This window comes from Anas platyrhynchos, chromosome 2, assembly GCF_047663525.1.
Source record: "Anas platyrhynchos isolate ZD024472 breed Pekin duck chromosome 2, IASCAAS_PekinDuck_T2T, whole genome shotgun sequence".
Taxonomy (NCBI): Eukaryota; Metazoa; Chordata; class Aves; order Anseriformes; family Anatidae; genus Anas; species Anas platyrhynchos.
In genome coordinates, this window is record NC_092588.1 from 93822659 (window position 1) to 93845395 (window position 22737).

Sequence of the window (22737 nt, forward strand, 5' to 3'; positions counted from 1 at the left end):
ATAAGCTGGGTACTTAGCAGAGCAGTGAGGAAGGCTGTCAGTCTAGAGATGTAGTTTTCTTACATTTCTACCTCATTGCTGTACCATGCAAGAAGTGCACAGTTCCTCTAGGGGCCTGAAAAAAACGCTTGTCTCCCAGATCACACATGGCAGCACCTGTTAGGTCGATTTTCACTGCCTCTACCCAAAGTTCAGCAAAATCACCTGGAGTCTACCAGCTGGCCTGATGGGGTGAAGGCCTGATGGGACAATATTGCTAAGCTGTGAGGCTTCAGCAGGATGTAAAATCAAAAACATAATTTCCTAGGCAAGGGGAGCTCATATGCTGCTGAAAGAATTGTCCTTCACCCTGTTGTAACAAGTCATGAAGGCTGGGCAAAAGGCTCTGTGTGCTACAGATGATGTAGGAGAGAGACTGGACCATGCTGGAGACAGGGGGAAGGAAGACAGGAAGGCAGACAGGAAAGCAGGGATTCTTCTTTGGGCATCAACAGGTGACACTGTCACTGATACATTCCAGTTCTAGCTTGTGTTTTAACATATGTAAAGGAATGTTCCTAATTCATTAGAAGGGAAATAGCTTTTTGCTACCTTTTTTTTTTTTTTTTTTTTCCCCTACATTTTTATGATGATATATTTTCACGATACATTTTTGCTACATTTTCACAAGTGAAAGTCATGAGCTACCTTGTCATCCCTGGGGTTGTTCTGTGTTAACTAAATGTGTGTTACTGAATACATCTCTTTTCTTGGGGGAGGGAGGGGGGAAAGAGGGGGGGGGGATGAACTTACCTTGAAGGTATTTATTTTATTACAGATGGATTCAGATATGTCTTATTATTCATCTTTCTGCTTGTAGTAGTTACATTTGCGAGAATTATTAGTTCCTGCTTACATGCAGAGATAATGATATCCTATAATGCTATACTTTGCTGTTTTAGTTATGGGTAGGCTGCTTGGCTTGTGTGTTGAGATTTTCAGGTGGTGGCAGTGAACTGTTTGTGATGAGATGAATTAACAGATTAAAAAATGCATTAAAAGCTGTGACAATAAATAAAAATAATAAATACATTGAAATTAATTTTTATTTATTTAATAGATGCTATCTTAAACTTCCTGTTTCTTTACTGGTCACTCTTTTGCTCTATTTGTTAAGATTAACAACATCCTTGTGTTTGTAGAAATCATTGTGTAAATTCCCATTTGCATCTATCAGAAGCAAATAACACTAACACCTGAAAACAAGAATAAAGGGACACTAGTTTATCTGGAAAGAGCTTCAGTGAGGACATGGCAGACTGACACAGCCACAAAAGTCACTAAAAGTAAATCAAATGTTTCTAATGCAAGCCTAAATCCTTCAGGAGGCAATGAGATATGAAATACACCTTTCCTAATGCACACTGGACAAATCCTTGTGTACAAATGGCTGATAACTCAATGTAATCTTAGTGAACTCAAAGCCTCAAAATAAGCCAAGCAAGCAAAGTACAGGCTAGTTCACTCTAGACACAAGTCTCTGCTACATCATGGACAGAAAGCTCCAAACTGAAACAGGAAACAGAGATTAGAAACTCCAGTTTTTAGAAGATGACACAAATTGTGAGGTTTGCAGGCAGTTTCTCAGTGAGTCAGTGTAATTTCAGGACAGCTATTTTCAATAAATAAATACAAAGCGCCATCCCGTGGGGACTGGCAGTCCAGCAGCGCTCACCCCTTACCTGGCTGCAGGGCAGCAGGGGTAAGACAGCTGTAATTAACAGGTAGAGTCTTCTGATAAAAGAAGCTAACTCATAACGAGGACACTTCTTTCACTGGAAGCACTTAAGTGACTCCACTTTCCATCAGATATATAAAAATTACAGCTACAATAAGCAGCATATCCTGCTCTCGAAAATGTAATGAAAGCCAATAAAACAACAATAGTAATGATGAAAGCAGACAGAGATTGATGGTTTGAGTGGCTATTTCTTGTAAAAAAAATAACAATTTGGAAAATAATTATCATTAAAATCAGAGAAGATAGTTTTAAGGTTGCACATCTCAATCTATGTTCCCCAGGAATTTGTTTCCTGTGCTACATAAGCAATCAGAAACTTGCTACTGTAGGATTTTGTTTTTATCAGGACATTTTTAATGTCCTGCTCTACCTGCATCATGATGGTGTTTACAGCCTATCTACAGAAAACCCACTAAATCAGGTTGCTCTTTTACCTATCATAAAGCGGCAAAATGTCTCCCATAACTCAGCACATCTTGATATCTGTTTTCAGGTTTTACTTTTTAAGACACTGCAGACTTCAGACTATAAATTTTCTGTCATACATAAAGTCAACATTCTAGTTTTGAGTCTGAAACACATCTTAAGACATGCCACAGCATTTTTCTAATCTAGGTACTAAATCTGGATTAAATACATATATATATATACATATTTAGATTTAGTAAATTTAGAAAAGTATACATATATATATAAGATTTATTATATTATTAATATATTATATTATTAATATTTTTTATATATATAGCATTTAGAAAAATATATATATATACTTTTTAATAGAAATTCAGTTATGAGCTATGAAATGATTGTGATTGTTCCAGAATGTTACTGCTAACATCTCTCCAGATTTGGAGCAGGGAGAGAGGAAAGGGCCACTTTCATTTTAGCGTGTCTCAGGGAGCCACAATCACAAAATCAATCTTCACTATTTGAAAAAATATAAAAGAAAACCCAATATTTAGATGGCTAAACTGAAATCTACAATGCTGATGAAAACACAGTGGTTAAGAAGTTATCCCGTTATCATTATAATGCAGTAAAGTAAGGAAAAAATAAGTTTCTTCACTGTCATTTACATATGATCAGTTGTTCATTGTCTGATGTCTTGATGCAACATGGTTTAGGAGAACATTGTGTGTGGTTTCAGTAAATTCTTACTAATCTCAGCATGTGAAAATCTACAATGGGCTTAACGTCACACAATGAAGCTTCCTTAAATTTACAGTCTGCAGTTTACCACATGTATGATATTACTTTGTGCAAACTGTTCATATCTAGGGCTCTCTCTGCTTCAGTCTACGTTTTACCTAGATTAATACATTACTTTGGGGACTACACAAGATCCTGACATCTCTTTAATCTCATTTTTTCTAAGCAATACAAATTATGCCTGGTTAATTTAGAATAATACCTCAAATCACATTCCTTATGGTCTTAATCATTTTAATTGCTTCCTAGAATTTCTCACCTAGCAACATCCTTGCTATAAATTGTACTGACCAGTCCATTCCTGCTTCGACCAGTGCTTTCCCTACCAGGGGCTGGAGGAACAGATGGCTGCTGGCAGGCACCAAGTGTCACATCAGCCACCGGGGTCTGTGTGTGCATCTAAACACAAATGAAATGCATGCACACCCATCCATATTATTATACATAAACTTCCTAATGAGAATTTAATTGCTTTGAAAACATGGAACCAGAGTGCCACTGCCTGCTCCACTGTGGCTGAGGGAGCAGGAGAGCAGGAACAGTATCTTTTTGACTAAGGTAAAAAGGAGAATGGCTCAGAATCCCAAGCCTTGCATTTTGAGCACAACAGAGAGGTCTGAGCAGCAGTGAAGATACAAAGCAACTCACAAGAGAGTTGGAAAGAACTATCACTTTCTGCACCAGCTTGCTCTTTGAAATATACACTGATCTGCTAAAGGGTGCAGGCACAGCCTGGAAGCACCCTGCCTCTCTATTCTCTCCTGGAGGGGACCTAACCTGTTGTAGGCTTATGTGGAAAGGGGTTTGGTACCGGGGGGCTGCAGGGATGCTCTCTGTGAGCAGAGCCCAGCAGCTTTCCCATGTCAGATCAGAGCCAGCTCCAGCTGGCTCCGAAAGCGACTCACCGCTGGCCAGAGATGAGCCAGGAAGTGATGTTCGTTGGGCCTCTGGGAGAGCAGACTTAAGAAAGGGGAAAAAAACTGCTGCACAATAGTATCTAGGAGAGAGGAGTGAGAAAACGTGAGCGAAACAATTCAACAGACCCCAAGGTTAGTGCAGAAGGAAGGCAGGAGGTGCTCTAGGCACAGAGCAGGAGTTCCCCTGTGGCTTTTTCCCCCCATTTTATTTTATTTTATTTTATTTTATTTTATTTTATTTTATTTTATTTTATTTTAGTTATTTTGCTAGAAGTTTGCTTCTAGTTCTCACTGCTCTAGTCTGTTAATGATAGGCAATGAATTACACTATCTCCCTATGTTGAGTCTGCTTTGCCCATGACAATAATTGTTGAGCAATCTCCCTGTCTTTATCTCAACCCCTGAGCCCTTTCCATTGTATTTTTTCCCCCTCTTTCTCTGAGGAAGGGGAGTGAGAGAGGGATTGTGGTAGAGTTCAGTTGCCCAACAGGGTGAAACCACCACACCTGTGAGCAATGCTCATCTGTACTCTGCAGAGCAGTAGTATGTAGAAAGCCGCAATATGAATATAAGCACACACATACAGAACATACACAAATATGCAAAGCCAGAAATGGAAATACATTTCTGTGTACAAAACATGGTCTTTGTACAATCCCAGAAAAGTTCTGTTACTCTGTCTGATGTTCTAAGAAGTCTTTAATGGCCACTGATTTGTTGTTGGAGCACAGTATCATATCTAAGTCCCCCTCAACAGCAGTAGATCATAAATGTATGAGGACATGACTATAAATGAGTCAGTATAGAACACCCACACCTGTCTCCTAAAAGCAGAAGGAATAGATACAGAATTAACTATAGTTTACCCAGCATTAAAAACCTGCTTGAATCCTGTAACCCTAACCTTGACTTATGATCAACTGTGCTGATGTTTTTCAATGGGAGATATAGGCTAGTAGCACAAGCAAAGAGTAACAATTCCAGACATTCTACAATTGCTTAGACAACTTTAAAGATTGGATCGGGTTGCTTGTTGTCTTCTCCCTATGCCTCTGACTACATTTAGCTCCTTGCTTCAGGTTCAACGTTTTTGTACTACAGCAGTGGTCCAGCTACAGGATGTAAGAGGAGTAAGATATGGGAAATGGAATTGAACAAGTATTTAGTGTTCTCCCAGAGTTAGAAGTGTGTTTGCACTGCTGAAAAATTCTGGGGGACAACTGGATCCCTTACATACTATCAGTCCATAGCCTGGAAAAATCCTTGTAAAGAAGATGTACTTTCTGGTTATCTCATAATCGTTGTTTAAAATAAATGTTTGGGGACTGCTTTGCTATCTTAAACATCTATGGTCAGTTTTTCCAAATTTGAGCACCTTTTTTTTTTTTTTTTTTAATAAATTGTCTAATTATTTAAATCAAAGTAGTTTGTAAACACTCACTAAAGCACTTTAGAATTGAAACGATCAAGTGATCAATTAAAAGCAGACATCATTTGGACCATATTTCAAAAACATTCCTTTCTGAATTTCTGCTGCTCATTGTCTTTATCCCATACTATGACAACAGCATACCAGAGATTCCCAGGTATATGAATTACTTCTTATTCCAACAACAAAGGTGTTAGAATAAACAAAAAAGTCAACAGGTAATTACTCAATATTTGCTAGCTGTTTACAAACCCTGCCTTTTTACTTTTTTTAAAAAACACTGTATTTTACAGTATTAACAATGTCATTGATCAGATGGAAGTGGCATATCTAAGAAAGAAACAAAGCCTGTTCATGATACACTTTACCTTTGGTTCTTCTTGGTTATGAGGCATGAGGAGGACAAAGCTTGCAAGAACACTGCACCTTCCACTCACAACTCACATGCTATTGCCAGCATGGCTTGATTAGTTTTGCCCTGCTATTTTTGAGATTGCATTCAGAAAGATCAAACACAATTACCTGACTTAAATTCTTCATGTTGGCTTTTGTGTGTTTTTTTGCTTCCCATTTCTCTTCAGATATTTTGTTCTTCCTCCACCTTCTTGATTTCTTTTCTAAATCATAGTGGATTTCTTCAGCCTCGCTGGTATCCGAATATTCCAAGCTGGTTGCCTGTGGATTGAAATTTACATCCAGTTCTCCATGGAAATGCTTTTTTTCTGTTCTGGGCACATCACTCTGAGTTCTGCTTTGTAACCAGAGAAGTTTGCTAGGTCCTTTAGCTTCCTGGGAAGAGTTTACTGAAGATGTTTCAGAATCAGAGAACAGTGTCTCAGTATTGGTATATAACCCAGAGGAAGGTGAGGTTACTGCCTGGTACTGATCATTACCATAAACCCACTCAGAATCATACTGGGAACGGGTATAATAGAAATCATCTGGTAATTGCCGAGGTCTTCGACGCAGCTTGTTCAAGGCCACATTCCAGTCATAGTCATCCTCGCTGTCTGAGCCCATCTCATCATACGCGGACACAACACTGGATTCATTCTCCAAAGCTTCAAATACTTGACTCTTTGGTTTGGCGAGCATTCGAGGACGAGGCAAAGTAACATTCTGCAAAGCCACCCAGTTTCCATCAGTGCTTTGTAAAACAGGAGAAGGGTCTAAGAAAATGAAAGAATAACAAACTCTTTAATTACCACTATGTTATCACAGTGTGTAAAGCTCATTCTGCTCGCCAATTTGCAATCAATTGGCTGCAAATTGGAAGGTTCGGCAAAACTAATGAACACATGAATGCACTGTTGCTACTATGAATTCTCTCATTCTCTGAGCTATGCTACTATATGTTTACTCAGAAGTCACCATTCAAAGTCATGGTGATGACAACTTCAAATGTGAGAATGTTTGGAACAAGGCTTTTTTTTTCTGAAAGAATTTTTAGGAAAGAATGAAGAAACATCAATACACATAAATCCCATGCTTCGCATACGTCTGATTCTGTGTGCAGTTTTGGTGCCCCATCTTGAAAAGGAAAGGTAGAAAAGGATCTGAGAATAGCAACAAAGTGTGAGCCAGGTTCTGAAATAGCTTCCTTTTAAGGAATGATTAAATCTGGAGGAGAGAAGACCAAGATTCATGCTAGAAAAGATGGGGGAATCTCCTTCGATCTAACTACCATCAAGTAAAACTAGTGAAATCTAGGATCAAAACAAACACAAGAAAAAAAGCGAAAAAAAAAAGAAAAAAAAGAAACAAAAAGAGGGATGCAACGAGTACCAGACCCGTGGAGCTTCTTGCCAAGGGTGTTATGGATACTGGTAATTAATCTGCAATAAAATGGAGATGGCTATGGACATGCAGGAAGAATCCACTGAAGGTCACTAAATACATCAAAACAGTTCCAGCTGAGGCATACTCTTTATTGTAATAACTGATATAGGAGAGAAAAGAAAAAAGAGGACTTGCTATCAAGCATGAGAATCTTTCTCCTGCATGAGAAGCTTTCTTGTGTTTTCTAGCTATGCTCACTAATCTCAGTACAGGATTCTCTTGAGAGAAAGAAGACCTTCTTTCCTTAAAAACATTTCTCCTTTCAAACAAAGCAACCAGCTTTGGAAGATATAAATCTCCAACAAAAATTGAATTCAGCTACAGTACATTACACAAACATCATGCAGTGGAGGGCCATACTGTTATGTTTTTTTTTTTTTTTTTTCTCTCCCAAAACACATCCCCTTATTTTGCTTAGCAGCTACACATAAGAATCAGTCTAACATCCTCAGTTAACTGAAGAAAGGACAGGATAAGACTTGATTACATCTTAGAACGTAAGCAGGACAGAAAAGCAAGCTGCTGAGAATTTGTTTGAAAATACCTGGTTCAGTTTTATCCCAACTTCAACTAATGTCAAATGGTTCCTTCCTGATTTTTCAAAACAAAGTCACTTATTTGAAAGAATGGATTTTGTACACAGCTCTTTGGGTATACATTATAATTTATACATGTGAAAATGAAAATAGATTTTAATAAGTCTCTTTGTGAAACTATTGCTAAAGGAGAAAAAAAGCACAATTCAGGATTTGGCTCTTGAGTCATCATTTAAACCAGTGCAAATTATAATCAAAATGAATTGTGAACAGCTACATGACAAAAAAATGAATTGTGAACAGGCTACATGACTAAAAATGCTCACTAACGTTACCACTCCAGACACTTGGTGGAGACTTCTTGCATTTTCTGCAGCCTAATACAGAACTATTTACTACTGCATAGGTGAGATCTTATTTACACATATTAACACACTCAGCTATTTAACGTAAGAAAGAAGCAGAGCAAATCCTCTGAGTAGAGCACCTGAAACTGGGTCAATTTGCCTTTCTGCTATAATTAAGCGACTGTGAAGTACTAAATTGCTGAACAGTTGAATTCAATGGAATTTAAGTGGGTTCTTAAATTTAAGCACCCTGGTTTACTGAAAATAGGCCTTCAGCTAAAATGCCCAGAACAACATTTCTGACAGGAGGTTGAATGAAGAGTTCACTAAGTAAAGCATACTTAGTTTAGTCAGATTTTAATACTACTTTACTATCACTTCATTTCCAGGGGGAGGAGACTATTCACACTGTCTAATTTCCAGCCTCCCAAGTTCTGCATTACAGCAACATGAATCAAATTGATGGGTAGCCTTGTCAGGGATTGCAGAGATCAGATGATCTCTACAGCTGCTACAAGAAAGGGCACAGGAATGAGCAGCCCTGTGTCATGGGAGAACAACAGCAAGAGGTACGTCAGCTCTGCTGTTCCCCATCACTTGGAGCCAGGGGCTGCTGCTAAAATGAGCAGTTCATTGTTTCCCATTGTGTCAACATGATCATTAGCACACCTGTGAGGATGACAGCTAACCAGCTCTTTTGCGCAGCAGTTGCCTAATGTGGCTTCATGAACAGTAAAGCCAGAACAGGAAAAGCAGAAGAAATTGGACCCCCCAAGAGCAAGGACCAGCTTTCTCAATGACAGCCTGTACTTAACAGCATCTTGAAGTAAGCAGGGAACTGCATTGTAATCCAGGGTACTGGCTGAGTAATGGAGCTGACTTATTATGTTACTCCATACATTGTCCACATTCACATACATATCTAATGCACACAAAGAGAGAGGACATTGGTCTAGGGAAGCTGACGGTCTGTGAAGTTCCTACCCGTACAGCTTCCTGAACGTGTGCAGAAACAGCTGTTTTCAAGGCTGCAAAGCACGCTGTGCTGGTGAATTCATCAGGGCTGAAAATAAAGGTGTGAAGGGGAATCTTGAATTATTTCACTGTTTGGTTCACTATGTAACCTCAAAAACAATTAACTTGTGCAACAGAAGGGAGACTGTGGGCATATGCAGACTCCTTCAACCGAGGACAAGTAACTAGGCAAAAAAAAAAAAAAAAAAAAAAAGCAGGCCCCTTAAGCTCTTGTGTCTTAGAAGCTCTGAAACTCATCCAAGTTAGATACCTAATGTTTCCTAAAATTCCCAAATCAGCTTCCCAAATGCCCAAATTTTGAAAATTTCCTTGGAAAAATGCAATGGTAGGATAGGCAATGATACAGCCCAATGCAACATGACACACAGCATCGCCAAATTCCCAGACATTTTTATATGTGACATCTGCAATCACAGATGTCAACAGAAATTTTGTGAGCAAAGTTCTTGCTTTAAGTCTTACTTACTCCACATGGGTGTGAGAACCAAAAAAAGGTTCTCACTCGTACTAGGTTCATACTCGTACTATAAATATTTACTTGTTTCATTTAGCCTGTCCACGCTTTTCCAGCTGGGTAATGCAGAGAGCTTGCGTTCCTTCTGTTTCCTGAATTGTCCTTTCTGCTGCCTCCAAAGAGCCTCAGACACAGATGATGCAGGGTCTAGTCCTTTACTGGGCGTATCTTCACTAGCCAGGGAAAATGCAGACTGAGACCTCTGTGGGAATAAAAATCAATGAGCATAATTTTAAGATAGAAATATTTAGTTAACTCTTCAATTACTATGAGCATGGAAGTGTGGGGACTGCTAGCATCCAGAAATGGAATTTAAGTGGAACTTAATGAAACTTGATAATCTTTAAGGTCCCTTCCAACCTGAGCCATTCTATGATTCGATGACAGTTTCAGTGCTAGATTGCATGCTTATGTGCATTTCTGATGTTATGCAAGGAGGCAGGAACTTGTTTGTACTACAAGGGACCAGATGGAAAGAAGTAATTAAAGTGTAGCTGTTCTGAATATGCTTGATGAGGGCTGATATCTAACCGTTCCCAATTCAAGCTATCCAGAAAGAGATCCCATTGTGGTGAGACATGATGATCTATTGTTGGCTCAACAGGCCATCTGTTGTAACAATTTTCAGAAGTTAAAAATTAAGAAGAAAAAGCAAACAAACAGCCTGTTCCCCAGAAATAAAATTTCAACTCAACTAATTTTAAAGCTGAATTATTTTGTTTGCTAGGATATGCATATCACACAATATGCTGGACAGTTTTATAAAATCTTGCTAATGCATTCAACATAGCCTACAATTGCACATCTATTTCCAGTAAGGTCACATTTCAAGCAAAAATGAAATAAAATACTGTTGTGATTGGTTAATGAGCCCTATTAAAGGGCCCTATAAAGGGTTTCCCTTTGGATCCACATAGATACATCAGATATTTTAGTTTTGATTTAGGGATCACTTTTTTTATTTTATTATTATTATTATTTTTTGATTTGGGATCAGTTGCAGAAGTCATATTTAAATTTGGCCAGTTTTTAAAAAATGGTGAAAGCTGGCAGTGCCCTACTGATTTCAGGAGAATTCACTCTTACATGTCATATCATCTATGTAATTTTAGAGACATGGCTACAGCAGATTGACTCAAGTTTTATTATCTGTCTGACACTATTTTGCTGTAGCACAATTTATTTATTTTTAATTAATAATTTTGCTTTTGATGACTATATGTTTAGGCATCTTGTAAGGCAAAAGAGATCACTTTTTGAAATGTCAATTAGCCTTTCCCCCCTTAACTTCTTACCACTCAAAAACTCTTTCTAGGCCTTCCTTGCAAGGTCATTTGCCTGTATACACTAGGGTTTCATTAAGAAGTATGCTTTCAAGTAGCTCAGCTTCTTTACGCAGGCCACATTGGCACTCTCAAAACTTTGTACATTTTAACTCATGTTCAAATTACAAATAATTAACTAAAACTGTTATTCTCAGAAGGGCCAGTTTTTGCCTGCATCAGAGCTCTGCTTTGCACTGTTGCTGATGAGGAGAAGGATAGCTTGACTTTGAGGTATTTTCAAGTCCCTTCTACTCCCATGTCAGCATAAGCATTGCTGCAAGTCCTGCTGGCTTGAGAGCAACACTTACACACCGCTCTTCTGGCTGTAACTCCTCCCATCTGAAATGCTCCTATATGGAACCTATGCATCATGTCAGAAGATTTAATTAACTGCAAATCTTCTGTTATCTTTGGCTCAGCAGCATGATTTCATAACAGATTCAGTAAAATGAAACATAGCCATGCACTAGGGTTTAGTTTGGCTTCTGAACTCTGGAGGAAGAGCCAGAATTATTGTCCTAGAATCAAATATTTTACAAACACAATGACCACACATCTTGGTGAAACCTGTCAATGCAAAGACAGCTCCTAATGTGATGCATAGGAATGTTTGCTTTCAAATTTGGTGACATGAACAAATAAGAATCACCTCACAGTCCTGTATAGTTTTATTTTGTGGAGTCTTTCAAGTGAATCACTTTTACTTTCATAAACTTCACCTATAGTCAGGTATATATTCAGGCTGTTACAAACCTCCAACCAAATAAGTAATCAAGATCACCTAAATCCTCTCTAACCCTGTAAAAGGGTTAATAATGTAACAATATAGACAGGTAAATAAACTATATCACTATAGAATTTGCTCCTTTTACTTTGTTTTCCTCCTGTTATACAACTTGGTGAAAAGCAGGTTATATGGACAATATAAATAATTCTCCCACAAAGCAGCTGCCTAAACTATGATAAAGCTGAACTTTGCTGTGACTGACTTCACTTAGTTATAAAAAAGGACTACCAAACTTCACATTCTTACAATCAATTAGGTCCACTTCATGCCTGTCATATACTCTGATATTTTTGTGTTTAAGTTGTCACGTACTGAGAGCAGCAAGTGGTTGTGTCTGTCCCTATCTGCACAGGACGAAGAACATTCCCTTAAGTGAATATTTTTGCCACCTATGTGGCAAACACGAATGGACAAGAAGAACTGCTGAAGAACCCAGAAGGAATACCCTACAGTAATAGTTTAATCACTATTATCTCTTTTCCCTTATTACTTGAAGAACTAAATCAGAAGGAGGAGAAAAAAAGTCATGAAAACCTTAAGTAGTCTGTGTAATGATAACCTGGGCTTAGATAATGAAAGCAACATGTTTTTTCTTATTTATGTAAAATCTGTAGATTTGACAACTTTTCTGGTGTTTTGTTTAAATGGCAGCTTCTCGCCTGCCTACTCAACATTTCATAAACATCACAGTAAAGGTTGCATCATGGCAATGGCACTGTTTGCACTTAGCCCTCAGATATCTTGAGATCTGCTAACAGCTTAACTATGATAATGCAGAACTTGGCATGGGCTGCAAATACCATGGAAGGAGCTCAGCAAATCCTGCCCTAAGACCTCTGCTTCTGCAGCATCACTGAAAGAAGGAACCTGAGCAACTTAAAGCTCGCTTGGAGGCATCTGCACTGTGGGGTAGATACATCTTTCAGATGGATTAGAAAATACACAATAGCATGAAGGATTTTAAAAGGGAGAAGGCTATCACGGGGGACCTGATGGACAAAAAGCACTGAAAGACAGAAGCACAGCAAAGACACTGTCCCATGTGGTGATGGAGCCTAGGACCTCAAATACATTGGATGCTTATAGAAGACCAATTGATTCTTTTGAGATTCTTCAGGTCAGGTCAGAGGGAAACTGTTGTCCACAGTTTCTATCAACTTACTGTGGACAGCACAGAAACAATATGCCAAACTATTGCTAATTCCCAGGAAAATTCCTCCAAATGCAAGAAGGGCAAAAAAGGTGCCTCTAAGAGTTGGCTTGAAGCCTGCTTCATCCTTTTCTATGCCTTATGTGAATCTTTGATAAAATGTGTCTTGGATTGCTCTGCTAGAAGTACAACCTCTTCTCACTGAAGATGGTTCAATGTCACAGATGGCTTGAGGAAAGAAGAGTAATGCCATGCTATGACAGCTGACTGCATCCCAGCATTCAGATTCTGAAAAAGAGTAAAAAGATGCTACTGAGGAAGCTGTTGAACTAACACTTTTCACTGCTACTTTTGCAGTTCCATGTAGTTGTTTTATCTGGAGAGATTAAAAAGATCAGAAATTGTAATTACTAATAAGCTGCAATTGAGTTGTAAATAAAAGAAGAGGGCTGGGCTATCTCTTGTTCTGAAAGTCAGTTTTAGGTAAGGATGGAAGGACAAATAATAGAATTGTTTTACTCAGACAAATATGGGTGGAGAGGAAGTGTAAATATTAACTCCTGATAGCAGTTCAAATGACTGGTACAACCACAGGTAACCCTGATAACTATACAAAAAAGGACAGTCAATACCCAAGACTGGGGCAGGAATATGACAGAAACATGTCTTGACATGAGAAAAAATTGGTCTACAGTGGCATAGACATGCCCATTTTATTTATTATTTATTCATTCATTTATTTATTTATTTTCAAAGCACAAAAGAAAATGTCTATAAGTTCACCTCTAATGAATTACTGGCCTGACAGGTGACTGTATTTGAAGAACAAATGACTCAAGACCTCCTTTGTTTTTTTTCATAATTAAGAGAAGAGACAAAATAGAAATTTAGTCATCTGGGTTGAGGTTACACAGGAAAAGCTCTAATCTTGATTGACACATTTGCATCACCTTCAGCTCAGTTGGCACTGCTAACTCAGCAGCCATACAGCGATAGTTGCATGGCCTTCTGCGTGGGCCCATGTAGATGCCTGCTGACTGCACTGCTATGCTTACTCCTGGCAGACAGCAGAAGTATATATTACTATGTTGCATTTGTGCCTGCCTTCTTCCTGGAGATAACAGCCCATCTGTAGATGCACATGTGATGCTTTTCATATTGGAAGCATTAAACTTGAGGTAACAGGACTGAGAAGCCTACCTGGTGCTTCATGTAGCTGCATGTGGAGGCAGAAAGGAGATAGAGGTAATGCCAGCTACACTGATAGGCTCTTGGATCAGCTGGCATTGGAAAAAGGGCATTTACTGAGTGAATGGAGGAATCGTAGCCTAGAATCTTTATCAATTACCTACAAACTTGGACAGAAACAAGATCTCAAGCAGACAAACCAATCTAGTGCTTTTGCCTGAAGCATACAAATAATACAGTAACCTAAATACAATTTTCAAAAGGAGACAAAAATGTAGGAGCTCTGGTCCTGATTTATAAAAACACAAGAAGTCCAGACCCTTCCCTCCTAGTTGAAAACACTGATACTTTTTCTAACCAGAAGTTTTGGTTCCTCAGAGAGAAAAACAAAACCAAAACCAAACAATCATACACTTGTCAGCCAAATGGTATTTTAGTTGTATTTATTTGTGATGAATTACAAAGCTGCCCTGCCCTCTATGTTTGCAGTCAGACACTAAAATCCAACTGTTAGTACCTGCAATAAATTAGTATATCAGGAGATGGCACTGCAACCAAACAGGTTGTTTGCTATACTCCTGGCACGTTTCCTTCTTGGAGATGCATGCTGCATACCAGATTGCTGTGCAGTACAGCAAAGTTTGCAAAATACAGTTACAGTATTGATAGGCGTTTTCCAACACTTTAGTTAGATGAGTTGCCCACTGAATCCTGCCTAATGGCATCTGCCATGAGATATTTTGTTTATTTTTAAAAAAGAAATTCCAAACACATTATTTTTCTACCCTACCTCTTCAGGCAATTTCTGGTGCATAGTTTTAACATCTTGATGGAGAGAACTCAGCCTTCATTTTGTATTGGGGTAGCACTAAAAGGAATAATTTTTGCATGTACAATCTCATTTCACTGCTGTCCTATGTAATTTCTGAAGATCAGAGAAGGATTGGATAAAAAGTAACCAGATATGAAGATATGTGTTATTTAACAAATAAAAATATTTCATCTTCTGAACAATTTACAAGCTTCTGGCCACTGGATTGATAAAACCAGAACAAGTAACCTAAGGGAAGAACAACTATTTATAAAATACATTTGTGAATATGGAAATCTATTGATTATTTACCTTGAACATCTCTTACAATAAACTATAATATACTTATTTTGAGATAATATACTTATACTTATTTTGTTCTAATTCTTCCCCAAAAGATGAAAAAGTATAATCAGTGGGTAATTCCTTTTGCTTTTAAACAGAAGCCAAAGTAGTAATACAATATAGATCCCCAAAGCAATTGGTTGAATTCTACAAAGAATATTCTGGATCATGCATGTTTTTCTCCTCACTTCTCTCCCATTTCCCCCTATTTCTTTGGTCTTGTGTAATTAGTAAAACCTAAATTTATTCTGCACTTATTTACAGTAGATAAAGGACTGTTTTAAACCACTGGTGCCACAAGGCAGCTGCAGAGCCACTGTGACAGGAGCCCTTGCAAGCATCAACACAGGGGTTGAGAGCAGCGAAGGCACCCGTGGATCTGAGCAGCAGAGCCCTGTGTGCTGTGCAAGCTCCAGCTTGTGGGGAAGCTCTTAAGTTGGGCTTTGGAAATTCCTGTTTTTATTCAGCAGTGAAGCCTAAAATTGACAGCACAAACACAGGTGATTTAGGTACAAATATAACCATCCCCTCTCCTCACCTGCAAATTTTACAGCTACACCTGTTAGTGGTGCAGCAAAAAACTATCACCCACTTCTCATCTGTGCTCTATAAATACAGTCAGTGCATAGACGGAACCAGCAGGTCCCACCCACCTGAGCAAATACTGTAGCAATCCTTAAACATCAACAGCTAATGCATCCTTTGGTAAGTAAACTCCCACACCAGGAAGACAGGATGAGCCTGAGAACGGTGACACTCTGCCACAGCATATTTATCTCTGCTCAAATGTATGCAGTCCAGACATTTAGCAGTGGGAGTGAAATACCAAGGGTTTCAAGCATCTGTTCCTTAGTTAATCTTGTATGTGGCAAAGTGTCTGTTAACAACTCTATGGCTTCTGAAAAGGGGCAAGAACAGGCAGACAAAGGGGAGATTTTCATACTCAATTGAAAGAAAACTCCCTTCATACTTTGTTCCAAACCCTGCTTAGGGTATCATACTATCCTGAAATGCCACCTCAAGAAGTAGCTTTGTGCCTGAGCCATCAGGGCAAATCCTTGAATAACAGACTGTGAGAAAGCAAAACTGCTCTCTCTCCTGTAAAAGGCTCAGAACATCCATCCCTCCAGGGTCTGCCCAAGATGACTTGTTTGCTAATGACAGAGGAGACATAGCTTGGCTACGTGTTAGGTAGGTTTTCCATCCTTTCACTATCTGCTTAGACAGATACTCCCTTTAACATTCCTATAACAGGAGTTCAAAAGTAATGCTCAGTTAATCAGGGATAGGTCCATCAGCAAAACAAATTGCACAGCTGCATAAGAACATGTAGAGCCACGTTCAGGTGTGCATTTATTTTGGTTCAGCCTAGATTAGCTGATCTTGAGGGCCTGGAGATTATAAAGGAGAGAGACAGGAGATTATTCCCCAACAACCCCATTGATGCAGGGTATGCAAGCAGCTCTAGACATTATTACACAGAAGTATAATCTGGTGTTTGATGGATTTTTTTTTCCAAATAAGAAAACTCTATTGCTTTTAGTGCAAAGGATTTGTAAGCTAGTAGTAAGGCATATTTAAATATTGGTACCGTAAGATGAGTACAGACATTCTTTTTGTACTTATGGAATTAACAATTTGGGAAAGTGGTAGGATGCTTAAAATAGCATAGTTCAATCAATGTTATGGATGTATGTGAGCAAGTCTGTAGAAGTTTCTGGTAAATCAATTACTACAAGCTCTGACAGGAATAGAGAGATGTAACAATGCAACTGTAATCTAAACAGTACCTTTGCAGGTACCTTTTTTAGGTCAGTTGTTATTACTTATCACCGATTCTTCAGTGGCTCACTCCTCCTGGACTTTTAATGTTCTATTATGTCTCTTTAAGAAAACAAACAAAAAAACAGCAGTGCAGATGCTTCCTGGTGACATAATACCCTTCATTTGAGGACACTTGAGAGCTTAGTTAGCATCCTGTGATGACAGTATCATTGTATTATTTACAGATGAGAAAGTAGAGAAACTGAAAAGGACAGATACCTGTTCTGGTGTAGGGCAATATAATTATAAGTTGGTACTAGTCTACTCCACTGGAAGAGTGGATGTGTATAAAAGCATAGGTGAAACGGCATTTTCATCTCAAGTCTAGTTGCAGCCTCACACATAAACTCACATTTTCTTCAAGGGAATACACTTTACTGAACACAATTAATCTTTTTTTTCTTTAATTTCTAGGTTGCTCAACCTTTCATGTCCCTTTCTGACCCTCATTTACAAAGTTGTGATCAAAAAAGCACCCATCACAGAGGATCAATGCATGTCCTAGTCAAACAACTCCTTGACAGAGAAAGCCCTAAGTGTTCCATGTTTATTTGCTTCTCTCTGTGACAACATACACCCTGTTTTCATCTAAAAATATAGTAAGATTTGCCAGACAGCCTCTCTCTGAGCATCACAAGTTTTAAATAAGACATTAAAGCTTTGTGATACCCAACAGTGTGTTAGGATAGCATCTTTAAAAAAATAAATAAACAAAGGAACCATATATGATCTATATTCTTCAGAAAATAACTCTGTAGAATGACTACATTTCTCTGTCCCTCTCCTATTCCCTTTCATACCTTAAAACCCATCTTGGCTTGCTGGCAGTAAATATAACGCATTTAGGCCTGCATGGGCTTGAACATATATCTAGCATCCAAAACTGTCTTTTTGGATGTTTGTCAAGTGCATGAATAGTACTATACAACTGAGAATGAGTAATCTTCTGCAAAAGCTGCATCTCAAACAAATTCTACTTTAAAATAATTCTACAAATACTACTTTAAAAGAACAATGCTGTTGAGACTTACAGTGTATGTTTAGCCACCTGAAACCTTAAAAACTGATAATAACTGCCGAGTGAGGATTGCTAAGGCCTATCCTTTGATTGTTGTAGCCTACCCTTCTGCTATAGTGGAAGGTGGGAAATTAACAAGATTGCTATGGCCAACACTGTCTTGATCTGAAATGCATAATGTGTCATATAGTAAGGTAACTCCAGATCATTTTTCCAGTGAGACTATAGTGTTACACCTGCAAAACCAGCAGATTTTGTAGCGTGCAAAGTACTTAGAGAAAGCTGGATCGCCTCAAAATAAGTAAGAATAAAAAAAAGACCCATTATTTCTAAAGTACCAAGAGCTTTTCCATCTCAAAGTTTATTATTCTTTCTCCTTCTGTGATAGGCTGTGCAGAGAAAATGGTGCTGCAGCTGGCTTTTGCTGGAAGGAAACAAGACAGTACATAACTCGTGAGGATATGGCTGATGGGTTTTCTGGATAAATGAACACCTGCCTTACTGGAAGTAGGTCTCAGCAACACGTTCTGTGCAAGTTTCTGATCCCGGCTTATGCATAAAAGCTAAAAGCTCCACCTATGACATAATATATTTGTTAATTAGAAATAAATATGATGCTTCTGATGCGAATCATTGACAGGTAAGAACTGATGTCTGCTGGCATAAACTTCTACAGTGTTATGCCTCCCTCATCTGAAAGCAGCTCTCCTGCTGCATCATGAAACTGCTAAACAGGACTCCTCCTTAAAAATGTTTTACTTCAAATATTTGTTTGGGACAAACCTACAAAGGTACAGAGCATCACAAAACCTTCAGGGATTTCCAAAGCAATGTAGGACCTTAGGCTTTAAACCAAATCAAAAGAAAGAAAAGAAAAAAAACAACTTGCAGTACACAGTGGACGTTAGAATCAGGTTAACCAGTAAATTTCTGCTTCCCTTGATGGGCATCATAATGTGTGTTTAATGAAATTCTCCTTTTCCCTATATCCCTAGCTGTTTTAAATACTATAAATTATGGACGAGCTATTATAATATTATTTATCTATCTATTATATTATTTATCTATGCAATCTTTTAGCTGTAAAATAAAGACTGTTAATACAGAACTTAAAGCACACCAGGATACCTGCACTCCATCAGTGTTTAAATGGGATACAATACTCCAACTGCTCATCTGCTCTCACTGGCAGTGATGTATGAGAAGAAATGGAGTGAGAAAGCACAGAATCATCTGTTCATTGCATTAAGTTCCTCCTATCCCAACACTATACAGCCTTTGCTTATTGGTAATGAGAAACAGATGGTGCCATCCATCTCTTTTTATGAGATGGAGAAATAAAATATTCAACCATGCTAAAAAAAAAAAAGTTTTTTTTTTTAATTTTTTTTTTTTTTAGCATGGGGAAGGGATCTTAAAGAAATTGAAAAGATAAAAAAGGAAAAGACAACAACTTCAGTACTGCAGTTAATCAATCAATAATACATTTCAGGGAGATACAAGGGGGGGGTGAGATCATTAATGCAAAGATCAATAGATTTTGTTCTAATTAAGCAAGTCTCACACAGTTGGTCTGCTGGTGCTGTGATGTTCCTAGCTTCCAAAGCTCAAGTTTTCTGCATACAGCATCTACTTCATACTACAAAGAGGTAGAATAACTTATCTAATGGTCATTTCAAAGCAAGTGATTTTGAATGAGCAGAGAGGTAATGCAGGGCTTCCAGAGCTCACTGGAATTTTCTGGCTGATGTGGATGAGCTGCACATAAATAGCTGTGATTAGAAGAAAATTATTTGGCAGCTGTAACCACACTGTTAGTCATCTGGGATTACTACAGATCCCCCCACACTGTTAGCTAGTGTCTGATAATACAATGCAATGCAATAAGGCACTTTCCCATGCCTTTCTGTCTTTCTGTTTTATTATTCATTTATTCTTCCCTTATGTTTAATCTATACTGCTTTTGCTTGCTTCTAGTAATAAGTTGTTTGCCAAGTTACAAAAAAAAGCCTCACACAGACAGAGCTCTACTTAAATAATCCTTATGGGGAAACAGGTTAATGTAAATAACTCCAGCCTCTGGAGTTATTTATCTATCTATTTATTTATCTATTTATATATCTATCTTGGATAGATCTGAAAGAAAAAATAAACTTTTATTTTTCTTCCCTTAGGGTTGTTGTGGCTGACCTCTGCTCAACTAAGGCAACAAACACATACAGCTCAATGGTAGGATGTGTACATGAAAATTGAGGGTTTGCATTATTTGGTGTCATCAGTTAGGAAATGTGAAAACTTCACTTGTTGTAGTGGAGCCCATGAAGATTTTCTGTCACACATTTGGACTCAAGAGCTCCAAAATCCTCCTACAAGGCTGTAAGGAGCTTTTCCTGGGAAGTGCATCTGGACATAGTTATAACTGCTTCTCTAGAATAGTTTTTGTTTTGGAAAGGAAAAGTATTGCAATAATTTTGACAGAAAAGGTAACTTTCTCAAATGATAAACAGAAGAGAAATTGATGCAATTCAGTCCTCCAAATCTACTGACAGATGCATGCTTACCATTCATAGCTGTATGAAGGCAAAGTTGAAATAAAAGCAAGCTTAGAAAAAGGAATTTGGATTGTTCCATTGCTGCTGCTGAACATCAAACAGGCAGTAACTGCTTTATACTTGCTCTGTACAAGTTGCCTTTCAGTACACTTTCCTAGCAGGCTAACATAACTGCATCAACATCAGCTACTGGGCTTATTCTAGTTTTCTGAGGATGTCTAGTTATGCTCATTCCTCTCTATTTAAAACAAAGCAAAAGTAAACACATGCATACTTCAAAGGACAAAAACAAACAATAAATCAACACTAGCAAAGCAAAATGTAGAAGCTGCATTTATGGAAGGGTTTACAGAATCTGGAGCACTTGGTTTAATGGAAGACGAACCAAAATGTGACAAATCTGGAAAAAGAAACTTTTCAGAGGTACAGTTTTTATAAACCACTTAGCACACCTGAATCTCTCATATTGACTGATAGCTGCAGAAGTTTTGAAACTGTTCTTTGCAGCTGTTCTCACCTTAGCATGAACATTTTCCACGGGTCTACCTGTGGATGTCTACCTCCACAAAGTTTACAGTTTCTCAAATGAAAGGAGAACCTCCCTCTGGTGAAAATTTGAGACTCAAACTTGTTATTTCGGAACAGAATTTCAAAACGTGTTGGGTTCAAGTTTAACTCTCCAAACTCAAAATAGCAACAAGCTTCTGATGTAATAACTGAGGATATGAAAAGTGTGTTCCCCTAGGCTCTGTCCTTAAACTCCAGAAAGAAAGCTTGGTTGTGTCAGAGAGAAAATCAACTCTCCCTCTCCTGGCTCCTATGTACTACAAGCAAGTTGCCTAGGAGCAAAGCACTTAAACATGCTTACTCTGACTTGTGATAGCTCAGTAAACAGCCACAGCTTAAAGGCATTACTCCTCCAGTTTAGAAATAGATGGGGGAAGATACTCCCTTACATATCTCAGTAGTTCTGGCTCACAGTCTTAGATTCTGGTGTAAATCTATTTTCACTGGCAGCATAAGCTAGCATACTAAACTGGAGCTAAGACACAACGCACATTCAATTCTGATGGCTTTGCTCTGGGGGAAAGCACACATGAGTGCAATAGCAGGACGTCTGGGAGCAGCAGCTTAAACCAGTGTATCAAAATTCACTGGAACTCATCTGCCACTGTCTTTGTTCTACTATTGTGAAACAGCCTATCCAAGCCTATGGCTTATTTTCACTTATTTTCCCTTGCTGCTCTTCTTAAAATGTTACTAATGCAGCTTGTCAGATTTTCTTCAGCTTTATAAGCAGGAACTAAAGGCACTGTACTGAGAAATAAGTGAGAGGAGGAAGAAACACTCTTCAGTGAAAGGCATAAATGGTGCTCTAAAGTTTTTACTTCTTTGTTATTGTGGTATTGACTGTTTTCTTTAAGATGGCTAAGGTACAAAATATGATTTACAGAAATCTAACACTGTACAAAAGAAGACATAACATTCAGCAAAAATCTAAATTAAATCTAAGTAAGCATAAAAACTTTTAGGGAATAAACACTGAGGCATGGCATCCTGTTAGCTTTCAAATCAAGCAGCAAGACTGCTTGTATTATGATCTTAGTTCTCCCTTGTATTATGATCTCAGTTCTCCCTAACACACTCACCAATGCAAGTCAATGTCTCTGATGTACTTCCATAGCCCATGATGTGCTATGGAAATCAAGCAACTGAGCATTATGTTTTGCTGTTCTCTGCAAATCTATATGTACCCTTTCTAGGAGGCAGTAAGTATAGTAATCCAGGATTTCAATATTCCAGTTTTGTGCATCAGAAAGCATCAATATTTGTATTTAGTCACTTACCCATAATGTGTAGGATCCCCTGCGACTCCCTGGAAAAGTCAGCATACTCTGATCCGAAACAGCAATGGATGCCAGGCCACTGCTCCTGGATGGTGGCCATTCAAAGTCAGCTTCAGCCTGCTTGGTTTTGTTTTTCTGCTTCTTTATAATCTGTAAGGTTGGGGTAGGTGGGGTGGGAGCACAGGAGACAGAGAGAGAGAGAAAAAAAAGTACTTTTTTTATTTTATTTTATTTTTAGAACATCACATTAACTCTGTGTCAAGGCAAACTACCTAGAAAGA

The 22737-nt window shown here is 38.3% G+C and overlaps 1 protein-coding gene across 13 annotated transcripts in view; it reads right to left on the reverse strand.

Moving 5' to 3' along the window:
* The window catches only part of MYRIP (myosin VIIA and Rab interacting protein), a 217822-nt gene that overhangs the window by 30498 nt on the left and 164587 nt on the right, over positions 1-22737 (reverse strand). For all 13 annotated transcript variants that reach the window (XM_038173970.2, XM_072033194.1, XM_072033193.1 and 10 more), the window contains 3 exons: positions 22457-22606; positions 9634-9811; positions 5861-6507 (listed from right to left, as the gene is read on the reverse strand). In XM_038173970.2, coding sequence (XP_038029898.1) covers positions 5861-6507; positions 9634-9811; positions 22457-22606 — 975 coding nt within the window. The remainder of the gene's footprint in view (positions 1-5860; positions 6508-9633; positions 9812-22456; positions 22607-22737) is intronic.